The sequence below is a fragment of the Cryptomeria japonica genome, chromosome 7, assembly GCF_030272615.1.
Source record: "Cryptomeria japonica chromosome 7, Sugi_1.0, whole genome shotgun sequence".
In the NCBI taxonomy this organism is placed as follows: domain Eukaryota; kingdom Viridiplantae; phylum Streptophyta; class Pinopsida; order Cupressales; family Cupressaceae; genus Cryptomeria; species Cryptomeria japonica.
In genome coordinates this window covers 57370334-57392577 of record NC_081411.1, presented here as the reverse complement: position 1 = coordinate 57392577, position 22244 = coordinate 57370334, and the positions used below count along the sequence as shown (strand labels likewise).

At 30.9% G+C, this 22244-nt stretch overlaps 1 protein-coding gene across 1 annotated transcript; it reads right to left on the bottom strand.

The window, feature by feature from the left end:
- Window positions 1-1526: 1526 nt before the first annotated feature.
- On the bottom strand, window positions 1527-4668 carry LOC131047188 (alcohol dehydrogenase). The gene is made up of 10 exons (XM_057981046.2): window positions 4428-4668; window positions 4149-4285; window positions 4011-4057; window positions 3505-3830; window positions 3336-3418; window positions 3044-3119; window positions 2625-2686; window positions 2282-2377; window positions 1965-2126; window positions 1527-1840 (listed from the first exon to the last, which is right to left on the bottom strand). The coding sequence occupies exons 1-10, from the start codon at window positions 4465-4467 to the stop codon at window positions 1724-1726; spliced, it is 1146 nt and encodes a 381-aa protein (XP_057837029.1). The 5' UTR covers window positions 4468-4668; the 3' UTR covers window positions 1527-1723.
- Between the last annotated feature and the right edge of the window lie 17576 nt (window positions 4669-22244).

Genomic DNA, 22244 nt, shown 5'->3' with positions numbered 1-22244 from the left:
GCAATTGATTTTGCAAGTGGGTGTTCACAACCAAGTTCAAAATTGATAGTTGTCACCAAAAAAAAAAATTATAGCTAAAGGCTATAAACAAACAAAAGGTGTTGATTATGAGCAAACTTCTTCCCTAATTGCAACACTGTCAAAATTAGAATGTTAACCAAATGTTCTTCACGACATGTTTGGCAAATCAACCAAATGGATGTCAAAAGTGCATTCCGAATTGAAGAAATCCTAAAGGAGGTATAAATGACAACTTCTTGGTCTTGTAGAAAATGAAAGGAGCATATCATGTTGCATGGAAAAAGCACTATATGGTTTAAACTTATTCCATGAGCCCAATATTAAAAAATTGACAAGTATTTTTTTCAAAGAAGATTTTAGAAATCTTACATAGATCCAAATTGGTACATTAAGACTTTTAATCACAAGTTAATCTTCATCGTCTTGTGTGTTGATGATTGATTTGTCGCTTAAAAGTATCAATCACTAATCAATGAAGTGAAAGAAGATAATGAGACCACTTTTGAGATGTCCAATCTTGGATTGTATCTTTACTTTCTTAAAGTTGAAGTATGCCAAACACCTAAAAACACATTCCTCTACACCAAAGAAATTTTAACATAATTTAGAATGCAAAATAGCAAAACTTCACGAGTACCAATTTGATGTAAAGCAATCAATGATACATTTTATAGGAGTTTCATGAGAAATTTGATTTACTTTTTGCAAACATATCTCATGTAGTTGGAATCTCATCTTGTCTTTTTCAAGGTAGTCATTGGTTAGTTGCAAAATGAGTTTTGAGATATTTTCAAGGAAAACAATAACTTCAAATTGGAATATTCAAAGAATGAATATTTCAAACTTGCTGAAGTTTTAGATTCAAGTTGGATAGGTTGCAAAGACTCCAAGAAATCAACCTTTCATTATTGTTTCAATATTAGATCTTCCATTATTTCATAAATTGAAATAAGGAACCTAATGGTGCATTGTCATCAATTGAAGCAAAAGGTTTGTGAAGCAATATAACTAAAACAACTTCTTGAGGATCTTAACACCCCCAACCTAATCCCATGACTATGTATTGTGAAAATCAAAGTGTTGAATAAGTCCAAGAATCTAGTGTTCCACGCTCACACAAAGCATATTGTAATACATTATCACTTCATTCATAAACATGTCATTAATAAGGAAATTAAACTAGTTTATGCACCAACAAAATGCTGCTCACAAGAAGCATATTAAAATGCATCATCACTTTATTCATAAACATATGATCAACAAGGAAATTGAATTAGTTTATACACCAAAAAATGAACAGCTTGTGCATGCCTTCATCAAGCATATGAGTAGAAATAAAGTTTTTTACCTTCAAAAGGGACATTAAGATTGAATGTTCTAACTCTAAACGTTATTCATCACAACCACTATGTCTCTATAAATAAAAAAGAGATATACATAAACATATTGTATGTTTTTCTATTTAAAACATAAACTCATAGCTGGTGAAAAAACCCACATAGATATAAGGAAACCATCTCGACCCTATAATATTAGTATATGTAATTAAGTTAACCATATAAAATTATATATAAACAGAGTAACAAGCTAATATAACTGATCACTAGCGACAGTCACAGAAGTTCCAAAAATCTACATAAAAAGTGAACAGTTGAAATGCTTTTAATAAAAACCTTCCACCTAGTCTGATTTTCCTCACCATCTAATCTTCCATATTAATTATGCATCGCAGGCCCTCTCCTTCCATCATGTTCTCAAATGCCTCGTTAATGTCAGAAAGTGGTATTTCGTGAGTAATGAACTTCTCTAGTTGAATCTCCTGCAGAGGAACGGGAGCTAATTTACTACTAGTAATTTGAAAGTTGAAATACATGAAAGGGTGTCTGGCCCTATTGATGTAGAAATTTACAGAATCTCATAGAAACAATCATATTCATTTTTACCTTGTTCATATATTTATCTACCAGCCCTGGTAGATCTGTCTTGGGCTTATAGTTCCCAAAGAAAGTTCCTTTTAATGTTTTCTCATTCAGGAAATTCACAGGATTGGTAGCGAAAACTGCATCTGAATGAGGCACCCCTACTAAGACTGCTACGCCCCACCCCTTCAAATCAAAACAAAGATGAACTCAAAGTTAGTTTCAGCAGCATATAGATACCCTTTCTTTCAAGTCTAATAGTGAGTTATGTAGATCAAGGAACCAAAATTTGATTACCAAAATAAGGAGTATTTTTTTACAGTAAGGGTTTCGGGATATACATCATGACAAGCTTCGAATGCCTGAATCATTGCATTAATATTCCCTGTACACTCGATACTGTAGTCTACTCCTCCATCAGTCATTTCTGCAATTACCTGTAAAAACAGAACAAGAAAATCGTCATTTCTTTTTCAGTTTGAATACGACAGAAGGATGATATCCCTGGGAAAGCACTGGAATTAGACAATAATACCCTACAAATGGAGAAATTTTTCTTAAATAATTAAATTTGACTAGAGAAATATCATACACAGAAAAGAGCATTCGCCCATTAAACCCCATAAACCGAAACAGGTTAAGTAAATGTTATGAGAACAGAATGAAAAGGGGAGTTCAACAAACCTGTTGAACAGGTTTCTGATGATCTTTTGGGTTTATAAATTCCGTTACTCCAAACTCTTTTGCTGAAGAAAAGAAGCAAAGCAAAGATTAGCAGTAAGGACCTGTTCAAAAGCTCAGTACACAGCGAATTTAAAACCCTAAAACACCAAAACCCCTAAACCCTGGAACACCAGAACCCCTAAACCTTAGAACTCTTAAAGGCTTCCAGACCAAGCTTTGCATTAAGGGGGCTCATCAATTACACTGATTTGCCAATGTTTTGTTAGAAAAATTAAAAAACTCAGGTGGGTGGCATAGCTAATAACCTTTTAGCAGTAAAATAAAGTGGTTAGCAGTTGATTCAAGAGGATGTTTCGTTTTTTAATTCAACAAATTACAAACATATTGTTAGTTGACCTGCATCAAATACCCTGTATTACCTTTCTCATATTTTCCAGGGTTAAAATCAATGCCTATAATTCTGGAAGCCCCAGCAATTCTCGCTCCTTCAGCAGCCTGTAAATCACTCAAATTTCGAGTTTCAAGCATTCAGAATCCTTGGTAATCAATACTAAAACTTTGGAAAATGGGTGTAAAGATATTTTCCCAAAACCTCTTAGAGTGATTCTTGGTGAGATGGATCATATATGATATAAATCTATAGAAAGCTTTTCAAATGTGTATTTTTATCATAGCAATTAAATACACTCTGCAAATCAACGTTGTTCTTACCGCAAGTCCAACACCTCCAAGACCAAATACGGCAACAGTCGAACCCTTCTTGGGTTTGGCCACATTTAATGTAGCGCCCATTCCTGATTTAACACAACACTGTAACTGCATCTCACAAAGATTGAACAATACTTGGCAATTTTGATGTTTCGTTAAGTGTTAAAGGTACCTGTGGATACACCGCAACTTAGAATGCAAACTTTGTTGAGAGGAGCTGCAGGGTTTATTTTGGCAACAGAGCCAACATGTGCCACGGTGTACTGACTGAATGTAGATGTCCCCAGGAAGTGATAGATGGGTTCTCCCCCGATAGAGAACCTCGATTTGCCGTCATTAAGCATAACTCCTCTGTCCGTGTTAATCCTTAGCAAATCACACATATTGCTCTCTTCTGATTTGCAGTGCCTGCATTGTCCACACTCTCCTGTAAATACAGGCAGCACATGATCGCCCACCTTCAGATCAGTTACTCCTTCTCCCACACTTTCCACAACCCTGCCATTGACAATCGCCAGAGTAAGTATTATTTTGAAGTATCTAATTTGATGAGTTAACTTACAGTGATCAGACCTCAATTCTTATAATTTCGTCTAATTTGATGAGTAACTAGGGTTGATCAGACCTCAGATCTCACAATTTTAAATAATTATGCTACGAAGGCAAGGAAATCTATACCCGGCTGCTTCATGCCCAAAGATGCGCGGGAAAACAGGTGTTTGGCCCTGCAATACAAAAGGTACGGCGCTGAGATTTAGATTAAAGAAATTTTCAGCCTGTTGGTATCGGCAGTACTAGTCATTTAGAGGAATTCACCTTTGCTTGCCAGAAAATAAGGTCTGTACGACACAAGGAAGTGTAAGCGATTTTGATTCTGACTTCATTGGTCTGTGGAGGTGCTACTTGCACTTTTTCAATCTTCAGGGGCTCCCCTGCCTTCCATGCTACAGCGGCTGCTCACAAACCCAAATTGCAAAATTGCTTTACTTAAAGAACATAAATCTTTTAAAAAACCTTCTAACACCAACATTCCAGGTTCTCCCTGTTCTTGTCGAATGGAAAAATTCAGAAGAAAACAAGAAAGAACAAACATACCTTTACAAGTGAGGATCTGGCCTGGAAGAGAAATCGACATCTTCGCTGTTAAATATCCTTTACTTTCGGATTCACAAATGAAATGTTGAAGAACTCAGAAGCGGGGTATCCTTAAGAAGACACTGGTCTGAAGATAGGTTCCCACCCAAAGTCAAAGGAAGAAAAAATTTGCTGCCACGACTATAGTGACGAGTATACGCATACCCTACACAGAAACCAGCATCTGAAGAAATAGTTTCGTAGAGGATTTTGAAACCGTGTGCGGTTTATGTTTCTGTTGTACAATGCTCAGTTGCCCCAAATTTGACTGTCGATCTGCCTGTCAAACTAAGTTGTTTTTTTGACAGACACATTGATAGTTACCCAAGATATATAAAAAAATACTTTATTATCTATCTATAAACAATCCTCTAAAATAATAATTATTTTAAAGTTAGAATGCCCAAATACGGTCATATGAACATGATATTTAGGAGGGAGTTTCCTAATAGTGGTAATTATGTCCTTGTGTTTTTTAGTAAAATTGGCACTCTGAAGTTGATTGATCGTGGATATTTTTCCACTCGCTTTACGGGGAGAAGGGCGTAAGATTCCTAAAAATATCTTAAAACCACAGTTTAATTTAAGATATATAAAATTTATTTTAAAAAATAAAACTATTTAATTTTTAATTAGTGTTCTAAATTTGTTTGTATGAATGTTCACTACTTGTATTTGAAAATGGTTATCTAGAGAGAGTTTGAGCTGTTAGAACTCTTCTCTTATTGTCAAACTCTCTTTATTATTATGAAATTAATAATTTTTAAAAAAGTATTTTAAAATATTGAACAAATATACAGCAGTGTGTATAACCTATTTTCATGAATTAACAATATAGCACAAATATTTTAATATATATATTTAAATTTTAAAAATTTAATTAAAAATTTATATTTATTTTTAAATATATAAAAAAAATATCAATTCATTAAAAAAAAAATTTAATGAATGTTAAGTGTATTATTTATTTTTATGAAAGATGAATTCTTCTAAACCATTAGATCAATAAATTTGACTCTAAAACCTATAAAATTAAAAACTAATATCAATATTATAACAAAATTTATATTATTTAAAATTTCCAAATTATTTGCAAACTTATAAATCAACTTCAAAATATTAAATAAATAAAAAAATATAAATCAAACTACTTATTTTTATGCACCAAAAGCAACCTTATCAAAATGGGGGGAAAAAAAATGGTAGACATTTTCTACCGCATGTTATCATGTATGAGGACTAGTTAAAATATATGATGGTGATGGCTCACGCTATGGTTAGGTTTTCACATTAATTTGTTTGAAAAAAAGCTTGCCCTCGAATGATTTACAAGCACTTGAACATCAAGATAAGTATCATATGAGGACTAGTTAAAATATATGATGGTGATGGCTCACGCTATGGTTAGGTTTTCACATTAATTTGTTTGAAAAAAAGCTTGCCCTCGAATGATTTACAAGCACTTGAACATCAAGATAAGTATCACCACATTATGGAATGTTCAAGATATGCTTCTTGGGGACCTTGACTAGGGGAAAGGACTCAGTAGTTGAGCATGTACCAATTGTTGTGAGGGTTGTTGATACCTTTTGTTCCAAAAATTGAACAAATAAAACCTATTGTTTGAAACAAAAAATATATATTTTTGTTAGGAAATGTACCAATAGTTGTTAGGAAATGTACCAATAGTTGTTAAGAAATGTACTAATATTGTAAAAAGTAACCAATCAGGTGATGCCATGTCAGCTGCACAACTATTGGGGTCTCTTCTGCACGCCTATTGGTCTCACTTTTTTGGGGGGCTGTTTTGGACACCTTGGCAAAAAGCATGTTGATGTGGCATCATATTTGATGATGTGGCCCTGAAACCTTAGTTATAAGCAGGGGACTTGCCAAGTAAGCTGCTGTAAAAAAATTGGAGTGATTTGAAATTTCCAAGTAGGATTTTGAGAAGTGCGAAGTTAGGGTGCACAACTACTGGGTCCTTTCCCCTATATTGTGGAGCCAAATCCCTAAAGTAATTATGCTTTATATACCATTCAACTTAAAAAGATTGATCCATGTTTTTCTTTATAGCGTACAAGATGTTAGTGCAAGTTGGAATCCACATCTTGTATCTATAGTTAAATGTAATTATGTATGGTTTTTAATATTGATTTAATATTAAAAAAAAAATCAAAAATGTTAATAACAAATTTAGATTTTCTTATTATTCAAGATTAATATGTTTTTTATTTAGCAAAAACAGTATTCAAGATTAATATGTTGTCTAGTGTGATATATGTAAATACAAATAAAATGATTGGTAAGCTATAATTTTCAATGATATGTATGTAAGATTGAAATATAAATTTTATTAATTTTTATTATAAATATTTATTGGTTTTATTTCAATTTTTTTCTAGTGTTAATTTACAAATTATGTTAAAGAAGATGTTTTAATTTTGTATTTTAATTTAAAAATAAAATAAAAAATGTAAATTTCAAATTATAGAACATGATCATATAATTTATTAAGGTTTTAGAAGTTGATTTTGGTCCTAAAAATATTTAAGTTTGTTTTAACCAAAACAAATTATTTATGGCAATATAGATCTCATCAAAATCTTCCATTTGAAAGAAGGGAGCTCAACCAATTTATCATATCAAAAGTTATGACTTCTAGAAGTTGGATCTGTCATATTGAAATGTCAAAGCATATATAATATGTTAAAGAGTTATAAGAGGCAGTGTTAATGCATGATAGCCTCGGTAAGATAAATGATTGAATGAGAGATAAATGAAGTCTCTCATTCAAACATTTATTATCGTGAGGGGGCACAATCAAGTGATGTCTTGATCGGCCATGTCCAAAAGACATGGTCGGTCAAGGCATCGCTTGACCGTACCCAGCCCACTACATATACCAAATGAAATGTGTGAGAATGGACATTGAAATAAAAATGCTCCTCCTATCCTGCAACATAAAAGAAGACAATCAGATTTATTCAACAATTCAGTGATAGATAATACATAGAACAAGATAAATTTTAATTCTGATCCACAAAATTAACATGGTATCAGAGCCAGGTTTCCTTCTATAAAGCCTAACCGCCTGAAGGAAGATTTGATTAAGATCAGATTGATATCTCCTTGAAAGTCTCGAATATGGCCACATTGCAAGAACTTGTCCTCTCAAACTTAAACTACTAGCGTCCCTTGCTGAAGTCAGAAATTCAGACGTATGTTCAAAAAAATATGTTCTCTAGAAGAAACTCAAGATACCTTGTGATTGAGAGGGAGCTTACTAATCAAGATTGAGCACTTCTGAGGTAAAAATTGTAAATATTGATTATTATTATTAATACTAATAATTATTTTATGGGCCCTGTGTAAATCATAAGGAAGTGATGACTTCCAAATGATTTCCACTTGTATTTTTGAGGTTATTGGAAGGTGACAATCTTACAATAACTCAAGATTGTGGATAGAATCATCGACTGAGGCAATCCACATAAAAGCTTGTGGATAGAATCGCCGACAGAGGCAATCCACACAAGAGCTCATGGATAGAATCGTCGACTGAGGCAATCCACGTAAGAGCTTGTGAATAGAATCACCGACTGAGGCAATCCACGGAAGAGCTTGTGGATAGAATCGTCAACTGAGGCAATCCACACAAGAGCTCATGAATAGAATCGTCGACTGAGGCAATCCACGTAAGAGCTTGTGGATAGAATCATCGACTGAGGCAATCCATGTAAGAGCTTGTGGATAGAATCGCCGACTGAGGCAATCCACACAAGAGGTCATGAATAGAATCACCGATTGAGGCAATCCACGTAAGAGCTCATGGATAGATTCACTGACTGAGGCAATCCATGTGAGAGCTCATGGATAGAATCGCCAACTGAGGCAATCCACACAAGAGCTTGTGGATAGAATCGTCGACTGAGGCAATCCACACAAGAGCTTATGGATAGAATTGTCGATGGAGGCAATCCACTCAAGAGTTTGTGAATAGAATCACCGACAGAGGCAATTCACATCTTGAAACTATGGTCCCAAGATAAGCATCATACAATTTATGAATATTGCTCCCAATACCTTTTACATTTATCTTACCTAGCTAAGAGGGAGTGTTAATGCATGATAGCCTCGGTAAGATAAATGAAGTCTCTCATTCAAACATTTATTATCGTGAGGGGGCATGATCAAGTGATGTCTTGATCGGCCATGTCCAAAAGACATGGCCAGTCAAGGCATCGCTTGATCGTACCCAGCCCACTACATATACCAAATGAAATGTGTGAGAATGGACATTGAAATAAAAATGCTCCTCCTCTCCTGCAACATAAAAGAAGACAATCAGATTTATACAACAATTCAGTGATAGATAATACATAGAACAAGATAAATTTTAATTCTGATCCACAAAATTAACAGGCAAGTACACTTGTTGATCAATTGATGCTACATATTATGATTAATTTAATTTTTGCACATACTTATTTTCATATATTAGTGTAGGAAGTGTATTTTACACCTCTATTTGTTTATTTATCATCAAAGCTTGATCACCTTATGCCCTAGATATTAGGGACAGGTTTTTTTATTCTATCTTAGCTTAAGTGGAACCTTGCATTACCAACACTAACTTTGAGTTGTGGAAGTTCAAGATGGATTATAGAAATATATGGATTATTGTATTTAGATTCAAACTTGCTATCATGTCATAAATTATTATTAGACAAAAAGCAAAGGATCTCACTTAAATTTATTTAACAAATTCCATTTCATTCAATATACATATAAAATCCACCAAATAAGATCTTTGTAAGAAGTTGATTAACAAACTTATCTTGATTTGATCAAATTTCCACAATCCATAACTAAATCCTAAGTTGTTTCTGGATTTGATTGTGTATATCTTTTTTGCATCAAAGTATACACAATCAAATTCAGAAACTACTTACTATAAACTTATCTTGAATAAAAATTTCTGCGCTTTTAAGAATGGATGATGGTTGTTATGTAATTGATCATTTGAATTTGTTTAGGGGAAGAGCACGAGTAGTCGTCATAGCTAACTTTGTGCACCCACATATCCTAAACAGTACATCACTTATGCACATAAAGTTCAAAAAGTACACATTTCAAAGTGTTGCATGATACCTAACTAAAGATGTCCAGTAACCGTCCACTCAAAACTGCCAGTACTTGTGGACAAATGTCCCAATATTTTTGCACAAATGTTCCAACAGTGATGCACAAATGGACCAATTATGACAAAAAAGTACAAAAAATGACAAAATGATCAGCTAATTATTTTTATGCACCAAAAGGAACCTTATAAAAATGGGGAAAAAAAAATGGTAGACATTTTCTACCGCATGTTATCATGTATGAGGACTAGTTAAAATATATGATGGTGATGGTTCACGCTATGGGTAGGTTTTCACATTAAATTGTGTGAAAAAAAAAGCTTGCCCTCGAATGATTTACAAGCACTTGGGGGACCTTGACTATATTGTGGAACCAAATCCCTAAAGTAATTATGCTTTATTTACCATTCAACTTAAAAAGATTGATGCATGTTTTTCTTTATAGCGTACAAGATGTTAGTGCAAGTTGGAATCCACATCTTGTATCTATAGTTAAATGTAATTATGTATGTTTTTTTATATTGATTTAATATTTAAAAAAAAAAAAAATTGTTAATAACAAATTTAGATTTTCTTATTATTCAAGATTAATATGTTTTTGATTAAGCAAAAACAGTATTCAAGATTAATATGTTGCCTAGTGTGATATATGTAAATACAAATAAAATGATTGGTAAGCTATAATTTTCAATGTTATGTATGTAAGATTGAAATATAAATTTTATTATTTTTTATTATAAATATTTATTGGTTTTATTTCAATTTTTTTCTAGTGTTAATTTACAAATTATGTTAAAGAAGATGTTTTAATTTTGTATTTTAATTTAAAAATAAAATAAAAAATGTAAATTTCAAATTATATAACATGATCATATAATTTAATAAGGTTTTAGAAGTTGATTTTGGTCCTAAAAATATTTAAATTTGTTTTAACCAAAACAAAATATTAATGACAATATGGATCTCATCAAAATCTTCCATTTGAAAGAAGGGAGCTCAACCAATTTATTATATCAAAAGTTATGACTTCTAGAAGTTGGATCTCTCATATTGAAAATGTCAAAGCATACATAATATGTTAAAGAGTTATAAGAGGTAGGTACACTTGTTGATCAATTGATGCTACATATTATGATATGTCATAAGCATGTTTGAGTAGAGATAATAGGGTCAAATTGAGCCCCCTCGCTAGTGACTAAGATCATAACAAGCTTATGGTAAGCGTAAGAAACATCTTATTTTAATATGATTTGAGATTTAAGCATTGAATTTTGATTAAAGATTTTGGCATCATATTATAAGCAATTTAAATTGAGATTTTCTAACTGCCATCTAATGGTTTCATATATTGATTCTCTTCTCTTATCTATTGGGTGCTTAAGACATGGAGGTCTCATAGTGAGCTTTGTAGGTATTATTATGTTATTAAAATAGCTCCAAATCTCTTGTTAGTGAAATTCTTGTAAAATCTTAGACCAAACAAGTATATTCTAACTAATTTATTATTGAATAATAAATTGAGTTGATTTGGTGTGTGGGATTTCTTTTTGAAAATTTTTCTTATGTAAATTGTTGAGCTATAATATGATTAATTTAATTTTTGCACATACTTATTTTCATATATTAGTGTAGGAAGTGTATTTTACACCTCTATTTTTTTTATTTCTCATCAAAGCTTGATCACCTTATGCCCTAGATATTAGGGACAAGGTTTTTTATTCTATCTTAGCTTAAGTGTAACCTTACATTACCAACACTAACTTTGAGTTGTGGAAGTTCAAGATGGATGATACACTTGTAGATAGAAATATATGGATTATTGTATTTAGATTCAAATTTGCTATCATGTCATAAATTATTATTAGACAAAAAGCAAAGGATCTCACTTAAATTTATTTAACAAATTCCATTTCATTCAATATACATATAAAATCCACCAAATAAGATCATTGTAAGAATTTGATTAACAAACTTATCTTGATTTGATCAAATTTTCACAATCCATAACTAAATCCTAAGTTGTTTGTGGATTTGATTGTGTATATCTTTTTTGCATCAAAGATATACACAATCAAATTCAGAAACAACTTATTATAAATTTATCTGGAATAAAAAGCACAAGTAGTCGTCATAGTTAACTTAGTGCACCCATAGATCACTTATGTGCACAAAGGTCAAAAAGTACGCATTTCAAAGTGTTCCCATAATGACAATAATATGATTGTGACAATGTAACCGGAATAAAATTAGAGAAGGGTCATTGCATGACACTAACGTGTTCAAATCTTGAGGGGATCCCCTGTCTTCCATGCCATAGCGGCTGAGCACAAACCCAAATTGCAAAATTGCTTTACTGCGAGAAGAAAAATCTTTTAAAAAGCTATCAACACCCACATTCAGGCTCTCTCTGTTCTCATGGAAAGGAAAAATTCAGAAGAAAACAAGAAAGGACAAACATACCTTTACAAGTGAGGATCTGGCCTAGAAGAGAAATCGACATTTTCGCTGTTAAATTTCCTTTGCTTTCGGATTTACAAATGAGAATTTGGGAGAAGCCTGGTTTCCTTAAGAAGGCACTGGATTGCAAATGGGTTTCCACCCAAAGTCCAAGGAAGAGAAAATTTGCAGCCATGAATGTAGTGCCGAGTGTATGCAAACCCTACACAGAAACCAGCATCTGAAGAAATAGTTTCGTAGAGGAGTTTGAAACTGTGTACGGTTTGTTCTCAGTGCCCTACCGGCCCAAATTTGACTGTCGATCTGCCTGTCAAGAGGAGTTATTTTTGACAGTTACACATTCACAGTTACCCAAAATATAGAAAAGTACTTTATTCTTTTAAAAATAAATTAAAAAAGAAAATACTTTGCTTTATATATATAAAATATTTCAATTTTTATTTAATTTTAAAAATAAATAAAAATACTAAAAATCTTAAATTTACTAAGTTTCTAAATTTATGAAAATAGAATATATTCTTAAAAATTATATTCTATTTTAACAATTATATTCTATTATTCAATTATATTTCTATTAAAAAATAGAAATATCTTAAAAATTTATATTAAAATATTATTAAATTACAAACAGCTATATCTTTCTATTTCAAGATTCTAAATAAATTTATATTTTTATAATAAATATTTTAAAATTATAAATTATAATATTATATGATATGTATTACTTACTATAAATATCTTCTAGAAATATCAGAAGCATCTTCTAGAAATATCTTAAAACAATTGTTTAATCTAAGATATATAAAATATATTTAAATAAATAAAATGTTTAATATTAAATTTGATTTTCTAAAAAAAAAATTAAATTTGATTTTTTAGAATCAGTGTTTTGAATCTATATGTATTAATATTCATAACTTGTGTATATATATATATATATATATAAAAGTATAAGTTTTTATATCCTTTCCTTCTCATTCTTTGTGTATCTTCCCAAAATCTCTCCCTTCAATTATCCTTTAAGTGAGCTTTTGTGTGCAATTTATTTTTACATCTCTTACACTCTCTTTCATCTTAATGATAGATCAGAGAATGTGATCCTAAAAAATCTACTCAAACTCTTTATTATGAAGTCAATAATTCTAAAAAAATTTGAACAAACATATATCTATGTCTAAAATGTTGATATAAATTTATAATATAATATAAATTTTTATTTAATATTTTTTTAAATTTTAAAAAATAATTTAATATTATATTTAAATATAACTTCTAAATATAAAAATTATTTTTTTAATCATATTATTTAAAAATTACACATTATGTTCAAACTTACAATCAACTTCAAAATATTAAATAAATAAAATATATATAAATCAAACTACCTTTTCAAAATGGGCAATGGCTATGCAATGGACAAAATGGCCCGCTGCCATGCTTATTTTAATAGAAAGTATATTACAATATGGTGTTTAATATATATTGCCATCGAAATCAATAGTAAGTATCAAATTAGTTATTTGTTACATTATTTGTTAGGTTAAAATCACTCACTTAGTTATTTGTTAGGTTAAAATCATAAATAAGTAAATTTAAAATAAAAAATAATTAAATGATTTTAACATAAGAAATAATTATATGGTGTTTGATAAGTATCAAATTAGTTATTTGTTACGTTATTTGTTAGGTTGAAATCACTTAGTTAAAATCACTCACTTAGTTTTTTGTTATGTTAAAATCATAAATAAGTAGATTTAAAATAAAAAATAATTCAATGATTTTAACATAAGAAATAATTATATGGTGTTTGATATATATTGCCATTGAAATCAATAGTAAGTATCAAATTAGTTATTTGTTACGTTATTTGTTAGGTTGAAATCACTTAGTTATTTGTTATGTTAAAATCATAAATAAGTAAATTTAAAATAAAAAATAATTCAATGATTTTAACATAAGAAATAATTATATGGTGTTTGATATATATTGCCATTGAAATCAATAGTAAGTATCAAATTAGTTAGGTTGAAATCACTTAGTTATTTGTTATGTTAAAATCATAAATAAGTAGATTTAAAATAAAAAATAATTCAATGATTTTAACATAAGAAATAATTATATGAGTTATTTGTTACGTTATTTGTTAGGTTAAAATCACTTAATTAAAATCACTCACTTAGTTATTTGTTAGGTTAAAATCACTTAATTAAAATCACTCACTTAGTTATTTGTTAGGTTAAAATCACTTAGTTATTTGTTAGGTTAAAATCATATAGTTATTTCTTATGTTAAAATCATTTAATTAAAATAAAAAATAATTAAATGATTTTAACATAAGAAATAACTATACGATTTTAACCTAACCTAATCGATAAGTAATTTTAAAATTAAAAATAAAAATAATTAAATGATTTTAACATAAGAAATAACTATACGATTTTAACCTAACCTAATCAATAAGTAATTTTAAAATAAAAAATAATTAAATGATTTTAACATAAGAAATAACTATACGATTTTAACCTAACCTAATCAATAAGTAATTTTAAAATAAATAATAATTAAATGATTTTAACATAAGAAATAACTATACGATTTTAACCTAAGCTAATCAATAAGTAATTTTAAAATAAAAAATAATTAAATGATTTTAACATAAGAAATAACTATACTTATATTAGTAAAATCACTTATTATTTGTTAGGTTAAAATCATATAATTATTTTTTATGTTAAAATCATTTAATTATTTTATTTTTTTAAATTAGGTATTTATTTCTTATATTAAAATTATATTTTCTAAATATATTTACTTTTTAAATTAAAATAACTATTTAAAATCACTATTTAAAATTTACATATAATATATATCTTACAATTAATTATATATTGTAATATACTTTCTATTAAAATAAATTAAAAATTTAAACATATAAATTATCATAGAAAAATTAAATATATAATTTATTATTTATAACTGGCGGATGTAACTGGCGGATGTAACGGGTTGATGGGACCATTTGTGTTTGATTGGACGGCCATAGACGGACGTGATGGGATGGCATGGCATGCGGCATCCGATGGAGAAGGCATGACAGCGGGCCATTTTGTCCCCTGCGTAGCCATTGCCTTCAAAATGGGCTAAAAACAAAAAGGTAGAAATTTTCTACCACTACATGTCATTATGTATGAGGACTAGCTAAAATCTAGGATGGTGATGGCTCACGCTATGATTAGGTTTCCACATTAATTTGTGTGGAAAAAAGCTTTTTACAAGCACTTAAACATCAAGATAAGTATTGCCACAAGGGAATGTCCAAAGATTATGCTTTTTGAGGGACCTTGGCAATATTGTGGAATCCCAAAAGTAATTATGCTTTATTTACCATTCAACTTGAAAAGATTGGTCCATGTTTTCCTTTATAGGGTACAAGTTGTTAGGACAAGTTGGCATCCACATCTTACATTTAAAGTTAATGTCTATTTATTGATATATAGAGAGAGAAATATATGTTGTTAGTGTCATATATGTAAATACAAACAAAATGGTTGGTAAGCGAATGTTATGGTTTGTTAGCTTAAGGTTTATTGTTTTTTATTTATTATTGATAATTACCTATTTTATTTCAATTTCTTTTTCTTGTATGATTTGTGTTAAAACATCTTAATTTTAAAAATTGAAAAAAATATATTATTTTTAAAGTATAGATTATGATAATGTGATTTTTAAAGGCTAATTTTGGTCTTAAAAATAGTAAAAGGGGTCTTTACCATAACAAGCTAGTCATGGCAATATGGATCTTGTTGAAATCTTCAGATTGAAAAAAAAGCTCAATCAACTTTCCATTTCAAAAGCTATGACCTCTAGAATTTAGGTCTCCCACATTAAATATCAAAACATATATAGTATGTTAAAAGAGTTAGAAGACGATGTTACACTTGTTGATCAACTTATGATACATGTTATGATACATCGTATGACATATTTGAAAAGAGATAATAGGGCCAAAATAGAGCACCCAAGCTAGTGAGTGGATTATAACAAACTTATGATAAGTGTAAGAAAAAACTTATTGTAGTCTATGGAATCTTGAGATATGAGTGTTGAATTTTGATTAAGGATTTTAGCATCACATTTTGAGTGATTTTAACTTGTGATTTCCTAATTATCATCTAATGGTTTCATGCATCGGTTCTCTTATCTATTGGGTGCTTAAAACATGGAACTCTCGTAGTGAGCGTTTTAGGTACTATTACACTTTTAAAATAGCTCAATATCTTGTTAGTGAAGCTCTTTTAAAAGCCTAGACCTAACAAGTGTATTCTAACTATTTTATTAGTGAATAATACATTGAGTTGCTTTGGTGTGTGGGATTTTTCTCTTTAAAGTGTGCCTTATATAAATTGTTGTGTTATAGTATATTATTTTTGTGGTTATTTCCTTGTGACTATATGATTAATTTAATTTTTGCACATACTTATTTTTCATATAATGTATAGGAAGTGTATTTTACACATCTATTTTTTTTATTTCTTATTTTTTGTATCAAAGCTTGATCACCTTATGTCCTAGATGTTAGTGACAAGATTTATTGTTCTATTTTGGTTTAAGTGAGACCTCGCATTAAAGGAGATATTGTTGGAACAAAATGGAAGAAACATCAAATATAGAGATGGAGAAGTTCACTGACACTAACTTTGAGTAGTGGAAGCTCAAGATGGATGATATGCTTATAGATAAAAATCCATGGGTTACTGTATCTAGATTCAAACTCACTACTATGTCACAAGCTAATTGGGATTTATCAAAAATCAAAAGGTCTCACCTAAATTTATTTTACAAATTCTATTTCATTAAATATACATGTAAAATCCACCACATAAGATCTTTGGGATAATTTGATAGCTAATTTCAAGCTAAACCACTTATTAACAAACTTATCTTGAGAAAAAAATTGTATACCTTAAGAATGGATGATGATTGTTATGTAATTGAGCGTTTGAATGTGTTTAATATGATTGTGACCCAATTACACTTTATTGGAATGAAATTAGAGGAGGGGTCATTGCATGACACTATTGTGTTCTTTCAAAATTTATGAGATCATTTTAGCAACCAAGAGCGCTACATAAACTCAAAATGAATGAGATAGTGACTACTCTACTCTCAAAGGAGATGTGGCATAAAGCTTTTGAATCTACTATAATAAGGTTGAAGATGAAAGGTTTGATATTTATGGAAAACTGAAGATGAAAGGTAAGAATAAGGATGAGGAAAAAAATTCTAAATCCAAATCATGTAGGAGATCCAAACCTCCTAAGAATTCCAAGGTTAAAAGTTTTAGAATTATAATAAGATTGAGCACTTCCTAAAAACTACAAAGAGGAGAAAAATGATTTAGATGTTGACCTTGAAATTTCTTCTCACTTTGATATAAATGTCTCTATTCTAACCTCGATAACTTATGCATCAAAAGGTACATAGTTGATAAACTTTGGGGATTTCTTCCATATGACATCCCATTCAAGTTAGTTTTCAAATAATGAAAAAAAAATGGTGGGACATTGTATCGTAATGATGATTCTTATTTGATCATAATTGGATGTGTTAGAGTTTAATTTGAATCCTTTACATAGACAAGAAATCAAGATCAATGGTGCGTTGTACATCCATGGTTTGTCGTGAAACTTGTTGAAGATACCTATCATGTCTCCTTTTCCAAAATCGAACTTACTAAAATTAGTAATTTCTCACTATTAAAAAATTGTATGTTAGAGGTAATTGAACAAATTGGGAAATGCTATTTATTTAACATTTATAATATCCTAATTTAATTTACATCTTTTGAGAAAATAGATATTAAATTGAAATAAATATTTTAATGATGCCAGCTCAAAAGGGGCATTAGAATTTGGATGCCCAATTTGGGCCTTGTACATATAAAAGGTGGGAATTGTTTGTTTTCAATTATTGCATTTTGATCATTATATCTCATAGAGTTATACGCTTGTGGCCTCTTTAGTGGATAGAAACCCATTAGGGAATCAAAGCTTATGGATGAGATTCCCATGAGTTTTAGATGGTTTTAGGATGGGAGGCCTTTGATTATAGGGTAAACTCATCTGGAGGTTACTATTATGTAGAATGAATTTGGGGTTTTAGTAGTTTTGATTATTTTGGTTTGTAAGGTTGATTGTGTAGTTTCTAGAGTTTCCAAGATTGAATTTTGGTGTTGCAAATGTATTTTCTAGTGGGTTTTATATAGTTTTCTATAGATTTATGTGAGGAAAACTCTTTGGAGAGAAAACCTCACAATTTAAGGAAAATGAATTATATTATTAACAACCAAGCTATTGCAATACAAATCTTAGGCTATGCCTTTACAAGAGTATCACCAGTATTCAAGTTCTAAAATAATTTTAGTATATAGTAATAGATACAACTCAATCGTATAACTCTCAATCCTTAAGAAGCAATAAATAGCCAAGGTTGAAACCACAAACCACAAGTGGTATACTAAAACCATGAGTCAAAACAATGATCCAAAATGGTATCATAATTGTGTTAGGATTCAAGACGACAAAAGAATTAAACAATATCAATTATGATGCAGAATGAAAAGCAAAAATAACATTTCATAACACAAATTTAATGTGGTTCATCCAATGTGGGCTACATCCATAGAGAAACATTCATCCACTTTTTTTATTATCCAACAAAGAACAAATTATAATCTTGCAACAAAATCGTTGCTATGTGATATATAAAAGCACTCACACTGCTTCACATTTTTTGACTTTTCACATTCCATAACCACTTATTTGTCAAACCTTTCTAGCAATTTACAAAGATTGGCTCACATACAAAACTAACAACTAACTCCTTTATTAAGCAATGAAATTTTTTTGCTTCAAAGGCACTACCCTCGAGTCTCTAGTTGGGGGTGTCACCCCCAATAATTTATGCTAGGGGTGTTGCCCCAACCTCCTACCACGAGCTTCACTCACGGACCCCACATGAGGGACTTTGTCCACTGCATTCCCCATTAAATTATTTAGGGTGAAAACACAGTTGTCAAAGTCACCAAAAATTAAGCTCGACAACATGATTAGTCACTACATACCAACAAGTTAGTCCAGATTTGAATGCCCAAGTTGATCATGGTCTCCTCTACTAAAAATAAAAGATGTTCTTACAATTATCATAATGTGTCATAATGACTCCTTAATTTTAGTTCTCTCCATTAGTAGATTCTGTTGCAAGCTAGGGTTGTCGTTGCACCAAAAGATCGATTTGTCAATGCGTGATACAACCACTAGACTTATAGAATCCACAGGAGCTTGTTAAACCATGTCGTGAATCCCCACGAGAGATGCTAGCCCACTTCCAACAATCCCCCTCCCAGCGTCACTCATTGTGGCCTGCGTGATTCGAACCTATGACCAAGCTCTGATACCACTTGTTACAAGCTAGGGTTGTCGTTGCACCAAAAAATCAACCTATCAATGCCCGATACAACCACTAGACTTATAGAATCCACAGGAGGTTGTTAAACCATGTCGTGAATCCCCACGAGGGACGTTGGCCCACTGCCAACATATTCAAAACCATTCAAAGATGCCCTATGATCCAATATAAGATCTCGAGAATTTGGATAGTTTTGCATGGTCAAATTGTGGAAATATCAAAAATCTAAAAAAAATTATATTTTCTACATTTCAATACTTTAAAAAAAAATGGGGGCCTGTAGAGCATTTATTTCCCCTTGGATGGGTTAGGTGGTGTACCATTTTTAATAATGCATCATTGCATATCTACTTAGTTCTCTTGGCATTCTTTTCAATGCATCCAATAATTTTGATTTCCAATAAGCGAGCTAGGCGATATGACCCCATTAAGATGGGGTATCAAAAGTAAACATTTTCCCAACTTTTAATTAAATAATACATTGAAGTTTTAGGATGCAAGGTTGAGAAGCCTTTTCCAAAAAATGCATTTATTTTCTTTAATGATTAATATGAAAAATGAATTTGTGTCCTATTTTTTCTTTATGGGCAAATTGCTTACACGTGTATCAAGTTCTTATTTAAAAGATCTTCTGCAATTGGAGGTGCATACATGAATAATCTCCTAAGATTTGATATCAAATTCATGTGTTGGTTGTAGGATTTGTCTGTTTGGGCTATTAATCCTTGTTTGAGTGGAAGCTTTGTATTTGTTTTTGCTTTCTATGATATAGTATTGTAGACACTTGAAGCATGGATAAGATGGAACATTTCAAAGTTGTTCATGTGATTTCATGTTGCATGGGGTTGACTTGGAGCTCCTATTTGATAGTATGAAACTACTCTTTACTATGGTGGCTATGTTCTTTTATTTTGTGGTTAAGTGTAGCAGATTATTCATGTAGGGTATTTGCTTTTCACTCCCTACTCACATGGGAAAACTTGGATTGACTTATTATAGTTTGATGTGCTTTTGTTTGGTGTGTTTTTTTATTACCTAACATTACAAAGCATTGGTTTAGTATCCCCCAACTGTATGTGGGTTGTGGAGTTCATTGTTTGAGGACTTGAAAGCCTTTGTAATAGCCTAGTTCTTTTGTGTGCATATGCATGATGATGGTTGTGTGATTAATTTTTTTGGTGGCCTAGGGTTCTTAGACAACCTTTTGGTCCTTATAAATGGTTGAATTAACATTGTACAAATTCATGAGATTTTGGATAGAATGAGTTTCAAAAAATTTCCACTCAAGATTTATGTTTTTTTTCTTATGAGTTAAATCCACTGTTTTGGTTTAATTATTTTAATGTTTGTACACTTATTTCTTTGACTTGTTTTAATGTTTGTAGACTTATTACTTTGGTTTGTTTCATTGTTTGTATACTTATGGGTTTGCATGTCTTGACATTGATAGTTTTGCATGTTTAACCAAAACCTATGGTTTTGTAGATTTGTAGAAAGCCTACTTTTAATATTATGATTTCTATGATTTTGTTTTGTTTTTTATCCAAGAGAGTTGCAAATTTGCATGGTTTGAGGAGGTTGGTTGTAGCTTTTTTATGTGGAAGTGTTGGTACATAATTAGTCACTTAGCATTTCTATGATGGTTCTTGATGGATTCTGATAGAGGCTTTTTCAACATTTTGGATCCAATTGTTTAATATGATTATACTTGGCTTTGGGTTTATATTATCTCAAGGATCCATTTTGTGAGTTATTTTGAGTTATGCAAATTTTAAATTTTCCTTGGTTATAGTTGAGCATTGGCCACGTTTCATATCACCCCTAGGTGTCATTTGGCTAGTTGTGTAAACTGTCTATATACCCACATGTTGCATATAAGACTTAGATGTGAGGTGACTATAATCACAAATCTTGAATGTGCTATATTGTGTCTTCTTGTAGCAAGATTTCCAATAAACTATTAAGATGCCTTGGATTTAAAAATCTTGGTGTTATTGGTCTTTCAATCATCTTGATGCATTAGTGTTGTGTAGTAGTGAGATAGAAAGATTGATGGATGGAGTCCTTGTGATTCATATTGCAACACTTTAGGATGCTCATGAAAATCATGTAAGAGTACTTTGGGTCACCTACAACTGTATCTTCTTGGAATGTGTAGTAGTTATCTTCTGTTCAAGATCTTAGTTTTACTTTTCCTTTTGGGAGCTCCTAATGTTGCTATGGAATATTACACAACTTCAAGTCTTTGGAGACTCTCAGCTCGTCATCAATCAATTTAATGATGATTATCAAACAAAGGATGAAAAATTAATGCCTTATAAAAAGATGGTTGATGATATCAAGAAATACTTTGTAGAAATAACTTTCTAATAGATTCCAAGAAATGACAACAAAGCAGCAGACACCATGGCTACACTTGCTTCTCTACTTCAGACACAGGAAAATCAACAGCGTTATGAATTCCTAGTGGAAGAGTTGTTTTACCCCGCATATAATTGTCCTGATTCCCAAACTATCTGTCACCTTGTGGGGCATGATTCCTCTCGCTATGGCCAAACTTACACATACCTGAAAGATAACACCTTACCTCCTGACTTATCAAAGGACCAAAAGAGAAACTTTATTCGCCAATCCTCCCATTTTACTCTCGTCGCGGATACCCTATTTAAACGAGGTCTAGACAGTACTCTTTTAAGATGTCTCGAACAAG